The sequence below is a fragment of the Periplaneta americana genome, chromosome 10 (genome assembly GCF_040183065.1).
Source record: "Periplaneta americana isolate PAMFEO1 chromosome 10, P.americana_PAMFEO1_priV1, whole genome shotgun sequence".
NCBI lineage: Eukaryota > Metazoa > Arthropoda > Insecta > Blattodea > Blattidae > Periplaneta > Periplaneta americana.
Window position 1 is genome coordinate 176,808,681 of NC_091126.1, and position 17,804 is coordinate 176,826,484.

Below are 17,804 nucleotides of genomic sequence, written 5' to 3' on the forward strand. Positions count from 1 at the left end.
CTCCACTACTGCACCTGCTTGCATCCACGAATTCATGGCACTTTACCAGACTAAAACTTAAATAAATAAATAAAATAAAATAAATAAATATATAAAATAAATAAAATAGATAAATAAATAAAATAAAATAAATTAATTAATTAAATAAAATAAATTAAATAAATAAATACATACATACATACATACATACATACACCCAAAGGAAAGGTTTGCAGCTGCATTGAGAAGCATAATTGACATCAAACGCCTACAAAGGATGTCAATAAACACAGCAATGTAGCTTTTCCAAACAAAAGTGCTACCCACACTCAAAGGCCTATATAGACTGGAGTTCATATGGGAGTTTTTATCACAAAGACACTTAGAGTAGTTGGAAAGCCTGGAAGCAAGATTCTTTAAGAGGGTTCTTGGAATATCAAAATTCGCGCCATCTCATTATGCAAACCTTCTAGCTAGACAGACTTTTGTAATAGAAGACCTGAGGCTACAGATGCTAGCGCATTTACGCCAGCTTATGCAAAACTGCTACAAGAACTGCAAGCAAAGAGGAACTACACTGGGGAAGACTTCTACGTTATGACAGTCATGCAAACTACAGATAGGATGGAAGAAGAATATGAACTGACGCATGAATTCCACCATCAAATCTATGCGACGAAAACTTTCAATCAGGTCTGCTCAGAATGTGTGTGCAATCTGTGTGGGGAGAAGTGCAGCTCATATCATGCCAAGACTTGTGCTAAAATAACGGTTCTGTCTGGAATAGCTGTCTCTACCATTCAATGAACAATCAATGTCCATTAGGCGCTCTACTCCATTATTATTATTATTATTATTATTATTATTATTATTATTATTCACAAGCGCACAAGAACTTCAAACCCAAAGTATTTTATTCTTTCCTGAAGATGCAGTGAACATGTGCGTACCTAAATGTTTACAAAATCTTGTATTTGCTGCTTCTAAGTTTTCATATGACTATACTTCTGTAAACAATATTGACAAAAGATTTTATCATACAATTGCACCAAAATGGCTCCTAAAATGTACATTTCACAGTTGAAGAAAGGTTCTGAACGCTGTTCTTTATTAACTTTCCGGACAAAGTTTAACCTCTATTCCTTTAAAACATAAAACGTTACACCTTACAAATGGTAAGGTACGGATATAGGATGTAAGATCAACATGACATTGGATCTTCATCCTAGGCAGTTGGAATTTGAACTCATAACCAAGTTTAGTCTTCCATGCAGCTTCTTTATTACTTACTCCTAAGATCATAAAAATTCCACAGCTGAAAATAGAAAAACCACTGTGACTTAGGTACTGATATTAAACAAGTACCTGTACACCATGATGACCTCATCACTAAGTCCAAGTATGTACGGATGTGAATATGCAAGAGCGCGAAGAGGATATGACCACTGTATAGGTGGTCTGTTAGACATGCCCTCTGCATTGACAAACATTCCCAGACCTTCAGGTGCATTCACTAAAAATTCTTCCTGAAAACACATTGGGTAGAATTTAAACACTAAACTAAGATGATACAAATTCTTAACCTTCATTAACTGTGAGAGAGACTAAGAACAAAGAACTGTGAAGTTATAATTAAATCAAATTACAATGCACATGTATCATTTAACAGCCTGTCAGTACAGTGGTATGATGTTCGTACAAAATATAAATTAAGTTTTCCCAGAAATTACACTGGTAACAAACCTTTGTAATCCTGCAAATGGCAGGAAGAAAATTCTCACAGCCATAAGTGAAAAGTTGCTGTGTGAAGTTGGTGTCAAAATTGTATACAGCATATTGTGTGAGCAATGCAGCACAGATGTGGGCACCGTCGACTGCTATGCACACTGTTGGCTCTGGTACTGCGATATCCTTCACATGGATAAGTTTTTCTTCTGTCACATTGTACACTTGCAGCTGTTTCTTCCGACCCACGCAAATCTGTAGCATAAAAAGGCAGGTGTGTTAATTACACTTAATCACCAGTATTAATCAGGAAAAACAGCATGATGCATGCCAACTGCGTTATTAATATTTATAAGACGCACAGCAAAACGTAAGTCAACATTTTATCGAGAAATTTACGCAGCATTAGTGGCGTCAATATTTTAAATTTGGTATGTATTCGTAGGTAAAACACAATTAAGTTCAGCAAGATGCTCTTTTAGGGTGCTATTCATAGACATTTCGAAGCACGCGCTACTAGCGTGCTAAACTAGCCCGGCTATCCACTGATTACTTGTACAGAATTCAAATCATATCCTATCGCTAACACTGGTTTATGAATATGAAAAATGCTGATCATCTACCGGAAGCCCGCGCTAAAAATGTCTATGAATACGGCCCTTAAAGTTTAATAGCATAGGTGAGGCTGGCACTATCGCAGTTCGCGTGTTTTGTGTTTAGTTACATAAACACGTTCACACAATGAGGGTGCAGCTGTATACCACACATTTAGAGTGTATTTATTTATTTATTGGGTTATTTTACGACACTGTATCAACATCTAGGTTATTTAGCGTCTGAATGAAATGAAGGTGATAATGCCGGTGAAATGAGTCCGGGGTCCAGCACAGAAAGTTACCCAGCATTTGCTCGTATTGGTCAACCAGGTAACTTGCCCCAACCGGGATTCAAACTTTTACACAGAACAAGAAAAATTTCCCCCCACATCTATCTCTGCAGGTGAACAAAATACTGGTTTTAGAGTGTAGTAGTGTGTCCATTATGAAATACAGCCTTGAACAACGAGTGTTTATTTACAGCAACTCTGCGAAATAAGAATCTTGGAAAACAGTTGTAACAAACTTCCGTCAGTCATTCACTGATTCGTAAGAGCCTTCTAAAGCAATGATTTACAATTTAGTGAAGAAATTTCGTATAACTGGATCAGTACTGGATAAGAAACGAACATTTGTGAAGCATGTTCTCACTGAGGAGAAGTTAGATGAAATTTGCCACTGACAAGAGATAGTCCTCCGACATCACCCTGCCCTGTAGCTCAGCAGGTAGGGGTGTCACAGTCTTCAGTGATAAGAGGTACGAAACAATTAAAATTAAAACCTTACAAAATTCGTGTAGTTCAAGGGTTAATGGAACCCAATTTTTAGAGAAGACTTAGGTTTTGCATGTGGTTCCAGCAGTCAGTGTATGATGGACTACTTGACCCCACCTTCATTTTTTTTAGTGACGAAGCATGGTTCCACCTCAGTGATTACATGAACACTAAAGCAGTCGTTACTGGGACAGTAAAAATCCACATCATATTCACGAACTGCTACATGACGTAAAAATAGGGGTATTGTATGCAATGAGCGGACGAAGACTGATTGGTCCCATTTTCTTAGACGAAACAGTCAACACATAAAGATATACACAGTTCATACTCTGTCCTTTTTTTAATGAGCTGAGTGAGGATGAAAAGCTGTAGAGTTATTTCATGCAGGATAATGCCACAGCTCACACTACTCATGTGTCAATGACTGCCACTCAGGAAGTGTTCGATGACTGGGTGATAAGTCGTGGATTATGGCCAGCTTGATCGCCAGATTTAAATTCCTGTGATTTTTATTTATAGGGCACATTGGAAAGTAAAGTTCACATGAATAACCCACATTCACTTGAACTCGAAATATCCAGCACGAAACTTGTGCCATTTCGGAGAATGAACTGTGGTGAATTGCTGGACATGTCTTCAAGAGATGTGCAGCCTGCCGGATATCACAAGGACGTCATTGTGAACATGAATTGTGAATTGGGTAAGTACATCATTACATAATACCAACCACAAAAGCGTGGAACGAATCCTCCACATATGGTAGCATCATTACGTATGAAACATCCGCCTTGAGTCTAGCCCTGGCTGGCTCACACTGTATTAAATAATGCTTTCAACTGCTCAGGTTATTCAGCATCGAAGTGCAGCATGTGTGAAAAATGGCCAATCAATTTAATCTGGCATCCTTCTTCCATCAGGGACAGGATTCTTTTATACGTGTCACCCTACATCTACCACACGACCTTTCCAGTTCTACTATCTGTCCAAGTTGTTATGTCGCAGGTCGTCGAAAGCAGGGGAAATCACGTGACAGCTACCCCCTTTCATGACTACCTGCTATTTACTACCCTTTATAATAATAATAATAATAATAATGATTTATTTAACCTGGCAGAGTTAAGGCCATACGGCCTTCTCTAACACTCAACCAGGAGTAAAGACTGCGTTACAAAAACACTACAAATTTACAAATTACACTACAATTTTACACACAAAATTGAATAAGATAATAATAATAATAAAAAATAAACAACAAATAAGAAGAAATCGGACATAATATATAACATACAGAAAGAAAGAAAAAAGCATAATAATATGTGAACAGCAGGTCAAAATAAATGAGGCATACAAAAAAAGACAATTATTAATAATAATAATAATAATAATAATAATAATAATAATAATAATAAAATAAGAATAGTAATAATGATGATGATAATAATAATAATAATAGTAATATTAGTAATAAAATAGTGCAGTACAAAGTATACAGTGAATACAATATTTCTAAGTACACACAATAAGGAAAATTAAGATTATATATAGCTCAACTTATCACATTAGAGATATAACATTATCGGAAAATATGAAAACAAAAATATAAAATAAGTTGAATATCATTAGAACATAAAAAAAAAAATGTGAAAACGTGGAAACATGCAATACAACACTTGTCATAATAGTAAGTTAGTTTGGCAACTCGTCATAAGATAATTTTCTAACTTTGATTTGAAAGAATTCAATGTTCGGCAGCCCTTGACTTCAGGCGGCAGAGAGTTCCAGTGACGAGAGGTAGCAACAGTGAAGGATGAGGAATACAGAGACGATGCGTGAAGTGGAATTTCTAGCGTGTTATCGCGTTGTGATCGAGTATTAATATTATGATAGCGAGAGAGAGTATGAAATCGAGCGAATAAATAATAGGGGGATGAAGAGTGCATAATTCGATATAAGAGAGAAAGTGAGTGCAGATTTCTCCTCTCATGTAACCTAAGCCATGATAACTTCTTGAAAGAAGGTGAGATATGATCATAGTATCGAACATTACAAATGAAGTGGACGCACGCGTTATGAACACGCTGTAGTTTCTGAGCGGAATCAATCCTGAGATCACTGAACAAAACGTCGCAATAATCGAAGTGAGGTAGAATGAGTGTCTGTACCAGCGTCTGTTTTAATTTAGATGGATAATGAATACATATACATATTTTTAGAGCCTGTGAAATATTTCGTCCTCGTCAGTCTGGAATTTGCTTTGTAACACAGTGTTGCGTTACTGTCTTTGTTAATTTATGAAGGAATCACTCAGTTGATCTTGACCTACTACTTGCAAGACTAACAACGTTATACTTGTCTGACAACTGCATTAATTGGATGGACTCTTATCTTCGTGATCGTCAACAATGTGTCTCAGTACAAAATCGGTTTTCCCCCTAGCGATACACGAAAGTAGGAGTACCTCAAGGCACCGTGCTTGGACCACTGCTTTTCTCCATTTATATTAATGACGTGACTACAAACTTACATTACTGCAAGTATCACATTTACGCAGACGACTTACAACTCTACATACACTCACGACCAAACGAAATTGACGCAACTATTGGCAAAATTAATCATGACTTGAATCAAGTTTCTTCATGGGCGAAAAAGTTCAGACTTAGGTTAAATGCTAGTAAGTCACAAGCTATAATAATTGGACATAAGAGACTACTGAACACAATGAACGACAGACATATCCCAATTATTACAGTAAATAATGCCACTATTCCATACCATTCCGTCGTCAGAACTCTCGGCATTTTCTTGGACGAAAATTTAAATTGGGAATGCCAAATAAAGGAAATATCCAAGAGAGTGTGCTATACCATGCATTCTCTTAACCCATTCAGAAACTTCCTCCTGCCAGAATTAAAACAGACTTTAGTGCAAACCCTCGTACTACCACTGTTTGACTATTGCGACGTAATATTTACAGACTTGACAACTGACCTTTCGAACAAGCTGCAGCGTGTGCACAATATGTGTGTCAGATTCATCAGTAATGCTCACAAATTTGACCACATTACACCCTCGTTCAAATCTTTATCCTGGCTGCAACTTAGTAACCGTAGAACACTTCATTCACTCTCTCTTCTGTTTCGAGTTCTCCACACTTCTACTCCAAATTATCTTCATTCCCAGTTTAACTACTTATCCTCCAGTCACAATCTAAACACTAGGTCACAGGAGAGCCAAATCCTAGCAATTCCTGCCCATAGAACATCCCACTATTCATCCTCTTTTACTGTATCAATTCCCCGTGAATGGAATTCTCTACCTCAGAAGATTAGGGGCTGCCAGACAATAACCACTTTCAAGAAAAGGCTAAACAATTTCTTACGGGCGCAGTCAAATTGAAATTATACTTGTGATCGAGCTTAATAATTTAATTTAATTTAGATATGAGTATCATTACTATTATTATTATTATTATTATTACATAATTATTTTATTGGTGTTGTGAAGACGAAAAGAATTGTCATTGTATTATATTAATTATGTATTATATTGTCTTGTATTTGTACTATTGTATTTCTTTGAATTGTATTGTATTGTATTAATTATGTTATATTCATAGCACTGTAGTAATTTTTTATCATACTGGTTGAGTGGAAGAGAAGGCTGAATGGCCTTAACTCTGCCAGTTAAAATAAACCATCATCATTATTATTATTATTATTATTATTATTATTAATAATAATATCAGTCAAAGCATTCAGTTCATCTTTAGACCTTAAAAACGATTCATCTTTAATTATTGTGTGTATGCAGTTATGTATTTGAAACTGTTTGGTTGCATTATATGTTATATTGATTTGGATTTGTTGTTACGAAAGTTTGCATAATATTAACGAACAATTAAAGTAATTATGGCAGACTAAGAGAAACATGTAATACATTGAGTGCACACTAACTCTGTGTGACTTAAATTGTGGTTTTCTATTAACGAACAGTGACATATATTATACAAATCAGGCTTTCAGGTATAACTCCCTGTAAAGTTTTTATTTTGTTCGTACATTCTAAAAGTGTGATGTATTTTGGAATCGTTTTTAAGGTCAAAACCATTGTCAGTTACTTATTTAACGGGAGAAACCATTTGCAGTTACTTGCTTAAGGGGGAAAAATCACACGCAGTTACTTTCATTAAATTATTTTAAATAATTATATAATATGTACATGTTCAATTCCGAACAGCAAATATCTTCAGGAAAGAGATAAGACTGGCGTAACAGCCCAGCCACTAGCCTCTACATAGGGGAAGTAGAAACTGGTGGGGGAAACCGTAGTGATGCAACATAGCCACTTGCTCAGACAGTACTTCCCTCCCAGACAATGCCATTTTAAGAATTTTATTTCCCTTTAAAATTTGTCACCTATCATCGAGTTTGAAATCACCAACTTTGGATACAGCAGCCAGCATAGTAAAACCCTGAAAGTGGAATCCAAACAGCTGTTGACGTGTTTAAACTAATCCCTTAGGAATTACACCAAGAAAAGAATATGCTGTATAACAAAACATATCACACATGTTAATCTTGCTAAACTGCATTTATGAAAATAATTGGAAAATATGTATCAGATGGTGTCAAACTCTTGCAGATGTTACTGGCCATTCCAGTGACACTGGAGATGCAGAACAGTGCTTCTGTACTTCGAAAAGAATGAAAACATAAGACATATGCCACTTACAACGAAATGAAGTCAACTTTTGCATTGGCAATATATTTGATTGAGAAATAATTTATAGATCTGTTTGTGATTCAGAAAGACAACTGACCAGTTTACAAAATAAATAAAATAATGGTGTCTGCCTCATGTAAAGTATTCATATTACACTAGTGAACAAATTTAACCTTCTTTTTATAACATGAATGAAACAGACTGCTCTTACATAATTCACACGTGGGAGATTTACAGAGATTGGAAACTTGATTGAAATAATTTATGTATAAAATTTTATTGATAATACAAATACAGTTTTACGATTGAAGAGTGTTATCCCAAGTCACGTGAAGTCCTTTCTTATGAAAGGACTGGGCTAGTTTTTATCCACCGGTCTACAGACTGAGCGAGTTTTCAAGTGACATGCACAATAACACACATTTTTAGACAATGACTGGCGTTGTTTTGGAAGAAACAAGCTTGAAATATAATGAGGTCTCAAACATAAGCAATATACATGTATATATAATCATAAAAATGGCCAAATGGACTGAACGAGTTTTGGAATCACACTCTTAAATTACACAATTGCATTTTTCACGTATGCTCATTCATACCTGGATGCAAAATGGATTGTTGATGTTGGGATTCTCATTTACGCCAAATGTACTGATTCCTCGAAGTTTAGGACCACCTCCAATAATATCCAAATCGTGCATATTAAGGATTAATAAACTTGAATCAATAAGAATCAGTATTCTGTTTAATGCAGAGGCAGCTTTTATGGATTTCACAGGTTTCCTCTGGAAAGAAATTAAACATTTAGTGCATGTACAAAAAAAACTGAACAGGCCTACATTAAATTTTACATTAAACAGCAATGCAATTCCTTTTTCACACAATTGATGATTATAAAGTTGTTTCTCCTCATCCCGTATCACTTGTTCTCATTCTATGCTTCAAAGACACAATGTTTTCAATATCTGCACATGACTTTGTATCTCAGTTGAAATTTTGAGTTTCATTTAGAATTTTTAGTCAGTTTTACATATTTTGTTTGTATAAAAATGCTTCTGAGATGTTTGGTCAAACTACAGGAGCGTGCTTTACTGGCTTTGAGGATGAAATAATCCATATGGAACTACGACAGAAAATGCTTCATCATGCCAGCATATCATCAAATAACCTTCTCCACCAGCATCACATCTGAGTTGCGGTAACTGCACTGATGCAGCATGCAGAGATAACAGGAACTAAGTTCACAAGTTGGATGGACATGTGCAATGAATGTTTGCAAAGCATGTTTGAGTGAGGTAATGAAATAATGCATTACAGTACAATAAACAACAACACCAAGAATCATCAATATTTTAATACCACAATGTTAGATATATATTCAATATCTGAATGAGCAAATTGGAACTATACAACTCTGTCTCTACTGGGAATAATAAGTTCTAACAAGGGCACTTTTATGGCTGTCGAGAAACAACTTGTCCCACTCTGATGATCATGATAACAGATTTGTTGAAGAAGAGGGGCCCAACAAGACCGGAAATGTTTACAAGACAGCTGAAGAGTTCTTTCGAATCCCTACGCATACTGTGTGCAGTGGATGCATTCACTTTCACCAGCTGACTGCATTCCATGATCCATGTTTTCTGAATGGAATCTCTAATAGTGTATTACATCTTAAGCATATTCAGCCAGAATTTATTTATTTTTTTTATTTTTTAGGGTTATTTTACGATGATGTATCAACATCTCAGGTTATTTAGCGTCTGAATGAAATGAGTACAGGGTCCAGCACCGATAGTTACCCAGCATTTGCTCGTATTGGGTTGAGGGAAAACCCCGGAAAAAACCTCAACCAGGTAATTTGCCCCAACCGGGATTCAAACCCGGGCCACCTGGTTTCAGCCAGAAATATGCACCCATGGACAGGCTATCGAATGTATTGGTGATGTTATTCAGTTTGCTGTTAACATAATCCTAAGCGTGTGGAATTATTATACAGTGCCAAAGATTTTATTGAGAAAGAGACAACAATGAAAAAAATTTAAACAAGTTTCTTTGTTAGATATTTGGAAGAACTGATCACCAGAAAATCAATAGTGATCTATTAATGTGTATAATACAGTACGACAATATGTATGGTGTAATAAATACCAGAAGCGAATACTGTAGTAGGGTACATTGTATCAACCGGCTACATACTTTACTTTTCAACTGCAGTGGAACTACAGTCACTCCAAGGTATGTAAAAAGACATATAACTGCATTGTATATTCTAAGATTGGTTTAATATGTAGATATTGTTTGTTTTTCATAACACGGAAAAAAAAAAAAAATTGGACCCATGTGACTCCACTTTGAGCAAGTTGTACTGTATTTAACTCAAATTATTAAAAAAAAAAAAAAAAAAAAACACACAATATTCAAGTCTAAACATCACAACTTAACTTATGTCACTGAAATGATTTTAAAATTCAATGCTGTTGTTCTTCATTTCATGGAATGACCCCCTCCCCTTCCCCTGCAAACATATATAAAATAGAACCCAAAAAAAGGGACATGTATCCCCAAAATGCAAGCACAGATATGTAACGTAAGTACAAACTACATACTTACCAACTCCAAAAATTTATGCCGTACTTTATTGCTTTTGTATATCACCTTTCCATTTCCGTCATGTTTTTCTTCTACAATGTATGACACAAGAAAGCTGAAATGCAAAATATCACTTTTTTGAAACACACAAAATACCAACCATACTGCATTACTGTTGATCAAGTGTCTTATTCTGCATTGCAACAAAGAAGAAACATTCTGAATGGTTCAAGTGGAAACAGAAAAGAAATAAAACCAGACCATCTACCATAACTAAAATTAAAACTCAGAGGAAGACTGCTCATATACGACATATGTTCGAACCTCCACCACCACCGCCACCGCCACCACCCCCACCACCACCACCACAAACTCAGATAAAGATTGCTCATATACGACATATGTTCGAACCACCACCACCACCATCACCACAAACTCAGATGAAGATTGCTCATATACGACATATGTTCGAACCACCACCACCACCACAAAGTCAGATGAAGAAGACTGCTCATATACGACATATGTTCGAACCACCACCACCACCATCACCACAAACTCAGATGAAGATTGCTCATATACGACATATGTTCGAACCACCACCACCACAAAGTCAGATGAAGAAGACTGCTCATATACGACATATGTTCGAACCACCACCACCACCACAAAGTCAGATGAAGAAGACTGCTCATATACGACATATGTTCGAACCACCACCACCACCACAAAGTCAGATGAAGAAGACTGCTCATATACGACATATGTTCGAACCACCACCACCACCACAAAGTCAGATGAAGAAGACTGCTCATATACGACATATGTTCGAACCACCACCATCACCACAAACTCAGATGAAGATTGCTCATATACGACATATGTTCCAACCACCACCACCACCACAAAGTCAGATGAAGAAGACTGCTCATATACGACATATGTTCGAACCACCACCACCACCACAAAGTCAGATGAAGAAGACTGCTCATATACGACATATGTTCGAACCACCACCACCACCACAAAGTCAGATGAAGAAGACTGCTCATATACGACATATGTTCGAACCACCACCATCACCACAAACTCAGATGAAGATTGCTCATATACGACATATGTTCCAACCACCACCACCACCACAAAGTCAGATGAAGAAGACTGCTCATATACGACATATGTTCGAACCACCACCATCACCACAAACTCAGATGAAGATTGCTCATATACGACATATGTTCGAACCACCACCACCACCACAAAGTCAGATGAAGAAGACTGCTCATATACGACATATGTTCGAACCACCACCACCACCACCACCACCACAAACTCAGATGAAGAAGACTGCTCATATACGACATATGTTCGAACCACCACCACACCACAAACTCAGATGAAGAAGACTGCTCATATACGACATATGTTCGAACCACCACCACCACCACAAACTCAGATGAAGAAGACTGCTCATAGACGACATATGTTCGAACCACCACCACCACCACAAAGTCAGATGAAGAAGACTGCTCATATACGACATATGTTCGAACCACCACCACCACCACAAAGTCAGATGAAGAAGACTGCTCATATACGACATATGTTCGAACCACCACCACCACCACCACCACAAAGTCAGATGAAGAAGACTGCTCATATACGACATATGTTCGAACCACCACCACCACCACCACAAAGTCAGATGAAGAAGACTGCTCATATACGACATATGTTTGAACCACCACCACCACCACCACCACAAAGTCAGATGAAGAAGACTGCTCATATACGACATATGTTCGAACCACCACCACCACCATCACCACAAACTCAGATGAAGATTGCTCATATACGACATATGTTCGAACCACCACCACCACCACCACCACCACCACAAAGTCAGATGAAGAAGACTGCTCATATACGACATATGTTCGAACCACCACCACCACCACCACAAACTCAGATGAAGAAGACTGCTCATATACGACATATGTTCGATCCACCACCACCACCACAAACTCAGATGAAGAAGACTGCTCATATACGACATATGTTCGAACCACCACCACCACCACAAAGTCAGATGAAGAAGACTGCTCATATACGACATATGTTCGAACCACCACCACCACCACCACAAAGTCAGATGAAGAAGACTGCTCATATACGACATATGTTTGAACCACCACCACCACCACCACCACAAAGTCAGATGAAGAAGACTGCTCATATACGACATATGTTCGAACCACCACCACCACCACCATCACCACAAACTCAGATGAAGATTGCTCATATACGACATATGTTCGAACCACCACCACCACCACCACCACCACCACAAAGTCAGATGAAGAAGACTGCTCATATACGACATATGTTCGAACCACCACCACCGCCACAAAGTCAGATGAAGAAGACTGCTCATATACGACATATGTTCGAACCACCACCACCACAAACTCAGATGAAGAAGACTGCTCATATACGACATATGTTCGAACCACCACCACCACCACAAACTCAGATGAAGAAGACTGCTCATATACGACATATGTTCGAACCACCACCACCACCACCACAAACTCAGATGAAGAGGACTGCTCATATACGACATATGTTCGAACCACCACCACCACCACAAAGTCAGTTGAAGAAGACTGCTCATATACGACATATGTTCGAACCACCACCACCACCACAAACTCAGATGAAGAAGACTGCTCATATACGACATATGTTCGAACCACCACCACCACCACAAACTCAGATGAAGAAGACTGCTCATATACGACATATGTTCGAACCACCACCACCACCACAAACTCAGATGAAGAAGACTGCTCATATACGACATATGTTCGAACCACCACCACCACCACCACAAACTCAGATGAAGAGGACTGCTCATATACGACATATGTTCGAACCACCACCACCACCACAAACTCAGATGAAGAAGACTGCTCATATACGACATATGTTCGAACCACCACCACCACCACCACAAAGTCAGATGAAGAAGACTGCTCATATACGACATATGTTCGAACCACCACCACCACCACAAAGTCAGTTGAAGAAGACTGCTCATATACGACATATGTTCGAACCACCACCACCACCACAAACTCAGATGAAGAAGACTGCTCATATACGACATATGTTCGAACCACCACCACAAACTCAGATGAAGAAGACCGCTCATATACGACATATGTTCTAACCACCACAAACTCAGATGAAGATTGCACATATACGACATATGTTCGAACCACCACCACCACCACCACAAACTCAGATGAAGAAGACTGCTCATATACGACATATGTTCTAACCACCACCACCACCACAAACTCAGATGAAGAAGACTGCTCATATACGACATATGTTCGAACCACCACCACCACCACAAACTCAGATGAAGAAGACTGCTCATATACGACATATGTTCTAACCACCACCACCACCACCACAAACTCAGATGAAGAAGACTGCTCATATACGACATATGTTCGAACCACCACCACCACCACAAACTCAGATGAAGAAGACTGCTCATATACGACATATGTTCTAACCACCACCACCACCACAAACTCAGATGAAGAAGACTGCTCATATACGACATATGTTCGTACCACCACCGCCACCGCCACCGCCACCACCACCACCACCACCACCACCACCACCACCACTACCATCACAAACTCAGATGAAGATTGCTCATATACGACATATGTTCGAACCACCACCACCAACTTTAAGAGACCATGACTTGGTAAATTCTTTTTCTATAGGATGAGGCCCCAGTCCCAAAAAATTTACTAGTAAATACCTTTCCAATTATTTTAAACTAGTATAGTTAACTAACACAAGTATTCATAATTAATTATGGCGTAATCTTAAGACATGAAGAATATTAGTACACTAAGAAAACTCTATGAAATGTTGACAAAATAATTTAAATTATCAATTATTAGATTAATGAAATGGTAATGGGAAGAATAATTCGATGGTGTTTGAGTAAAGGGGTTTAAGTCGTAAAAATAAGTTTTGAGATAAATGAAAATCAGACTTGGAACCCTTGCTGCAAATCAGAGAATATTTTTTTTACAAAAATTAAAACACACTAAATAATAGGATTTTGTTTTTATACACAAAACATGAGAAGTAATTTGAGATTGCTTGTATTTTTAAGTGAAATCCTATAAAAAGTACCGACTTAACCCTTTCCCCACCCAATAAAACTGATTACTTATAACCATTTGCACCTTTAAATAATTATTTCTGATGAAATACTATAGGTGTAGGAGAATGAAATAACCATATTGTGACATGTACTGATGACATCTAATTCATTTATTTTAAAAATAACACAAAATGGACTTCTCACTATACAAGGCAGTCTGAGTGACAGAGATAAAACTAAAACATACCAATCCTAATAATAATGTTAAGCTTGTTGAATAAAAAAAAAATTCATAACTTCACTGTATTAAATAATGAAACTATTATGGTATTTTACCTACTGATTAGTTTTGGTAGGACTTTATGCTATTTTCAAAGCTTCTAGTGATATTTTGTGTTTTCTTCCAGTTTTTTTCCTTTGCGTCTAGGTGGGCAGAGGTGGAAATGTGTTTGCAATTCGCAATGTTGTGTCTAACCACATACTCCCCCAACAAGATACCAAGAAATAAGAAACCGGAAGAAAGCATAAGACCTCACTAAAAGTTTGAAAATGAAAATTCATTTTCATCCTTATCAACTAATTTCAATAGTTTTTGGAAAAATATCCAGAGTTATGTTAGAAGTCCCTGTTAAATGTTAAATAGGCGACGAATGTGACAAAGCAAGGCAAGAAGGTCTTGTTTTCCTGCACTAGAATCAAAACTGGTCAATTGCAAGACCAATGAGGTAATCGACGATTATGATCTTCGCCCTTGTCCACAAAGAATTTTTTTTTTTAATTCTGCAGAGGCATGCATGGTCTTTTTGTAGACTAGTACAGTTAACCCCTTCATATGTCTCAGCCATTTAACTCTGTTCTCTATCAGCATTGTTTTCTTCATTCGCAAATCAGAATAGCCTACTCCAAGAAGTGTGCCTGAGTCATCAGGTATACTTTGTATGGATGAGTTTTTTTCTTAAGAGCAAGCAAGATGAATCTAATGATGTAGATGATAAACTAGAACGTAGTTTCTTTTTTCCTCTCAATTAAAGCATGGTCAGTATCACATTCTATATATGTGTATACCTGGGATCAAGAACTTATGGTCTACGACTCTATTTCAATTGAATAATTTCTTAATGCAGACATACACATTGCCACCATGTTCTGCACATTGTCACCACGTTCTTATTATTTATTTCTTTATGTCTTTTTTTGTCATCCGCATGTATATGAATATATTAACGTGATATTGTGAACATTCTTCAGACAAACTTTGAAATTTCCTGCTTTTCAAATGAAAACCCCACATCCTGAAAACAAATTTCTGTTACATTTGAAACTCTTCTACACAAAGATCCCTTTACCCAAACCAGTACCTATTGCAAGTTTCGGTTTGAACCCTTTTTACATTCTTACATAGTGCACTCTCATTTTTTGTGGAAAAGGGCATGCAATGCTTGAATGCGTAAAGTTGAAACAAAAGTTGTGCCTTGTATATGCACATTTAGCCGCTGATTACTGTAAGCATGACACCAAACTCCGTTTCCTTCACTAACAATTTTTTGCACTGTTCACAAACCCATGTGCTTCTGCAGCCATTTCTTGCGCGTTGGCAATGTTGCAGTCAGCACCATGATGGGTGGCAACGTTTTGCTCATCAACATTTTTAAAATAATTATACACCTTAAACACCATTTCCCGCACCTGCCTTTGCAGTACTTGTCGTTTAACAGTCTCTCACATTTATTGATCTTACACAGTACATATTAGTTTTACTTACGGTATCAATGTATTCAATACCTCACACTTGAACAAATGAACTCGGGAAGCACTTTTGGTGACTACGATTGGTTCAACTGTACCAGTTTGTGACATATGCCAGAAATGCTATGACGCATATTATAGCAAATTACCACCTTCCCAGATGCTCTTGACTCTACAGATATCCCATAACAAAACAGATTCTAACTGTTGGCTTGTTCCATATCTTAAAGTTTCAATGCTAATGCAAGATCTATGGAATACAATAAATGAAATGAGACATGACAATCATTATTATCAACAAGTATAAGTGACAGCTACTTAATTATGTCGTACCTATCATTTGTTCCAATATACAGCTCTTTACCGCAGCATTCTATACATTCAATCTGCAAGTAATAAACATGTGTTAAAAATCTGGTGGTATCAAATACAAAACTATAAATGTCACTACTAGATTAATATAAGAGCGAAACAATTTCAGTAATAGTCGGTAGGCTGAAATGACATTTTCAAATACACAGGGAAACTTCATGTTCCACTAGTAATAAAATCACAGTTGTATAGTAAACATAAAGTTAATCGGACAATTTTGAAGAACATATTACATACATGGTTGGACCCTGATCATTTAACTTCACTTCGCCTCACTCAACCCCCATCCAATCTAATTTAATCTAGCCTAACCCACCGACTAATACTAAAGCCTAGCTCCAGTATTCAAGACATGTTATTTACATAGTGGCCCTAACAAATTAGTGTGGCTATTCAAATTTTGTTAATGATGGAACAGAGAAAACAGGAAAGACCTACAATTCAAAGAGGAGGGGCTCGCGACAGGAACAGTTTGACTGTGGCGCATGCGCGGAACTTTCACGCAGTGCCAACGTGATCCTTACCTAAATTTCTTTTCGAATGTACATTCCAGATCAAATCAAGAAGTTTCCTTCGTGCTCCGGTTACATATCTTGCATATACGAAGGATAGATTTGGTTAGTTTAAGTTTTTATTAACCAAATCCGCGCATGCGCAGACAGCCAATGTGATCCTGTCGCGAGATGCACGTCATTAAAGCTGCTTTTCCCGCCACAGAAGATGTCTTGAAGAGCAAAGCCTGGTATCTTTGGTGAAAAGTCTGTCACTGGCTAGGTTATGATTGCGACCATATATTACTCACTGATCATTTAATAGCTCAGATATAAGCTAATATTCAGGAACTCGACCCAAAAAATAATCTTCAAGTAGCCCGAATACTGATCAGAATTATTTACTAGGCCTATGTACCGAATTTTATTATTCTTGCACCTACCACATGAACAGCATAAATCTATTGTGATAATATAAACACTCAAAATCACACACTCAATAATTAAATTCCGAGTGTGAAGTTTTAGTGCAAACACTAACTTCAGAATTTATATACATCATTATTCACAATATTGTCTGGTTACATCACATTGTGCCTGCACA

The 17,804-nt window shown here is 37.3% G+C and overlaps 1 protein-coding gene across 4 annotated transcripts in view; it reads right to left on the bottom strand.

Annotated features, from left to right (window-relative positions):
* Positions 1-17,804, bottom strand: part of LOC138708193 (transforming growth factor-beta receptor-associated protein 1-like) — a 32,510-nt gene that overhangs the window by 13,717 nt on the left and 989 nt on the right. For 2 of the 4 annotated variants that reach the window (XM_069838479.1, XM_069838480.1), the window contains exons 2-6: positions 16,671-16,723; positions 10,415-10,508; positions 8,401-8,586; positions 1,723-1,959; positions 1,345-1,505 (exon numbers count right to left, since the gene is read on the bottom strand). In XM_069838479.1, the coding sequence (XP_069694580.1) occupies positions 1,345-1,505; positions 1,723-1,959; positions 8,401-8,586; positions 10,415-10,508; positions 16,671-16,723 (731 nt within the window). The remainder of the gene's footprint in view (positions 1-1,344; positions 1,506-1,722; positions 1,960-8,400; positions 8,587-10,414; positions 10,509-16,670; positions 16,724-17,804) is intronic. The other 2 variants (XM_069838482.1, XM_069838481.1) reach the window with 1 other exon arrangement.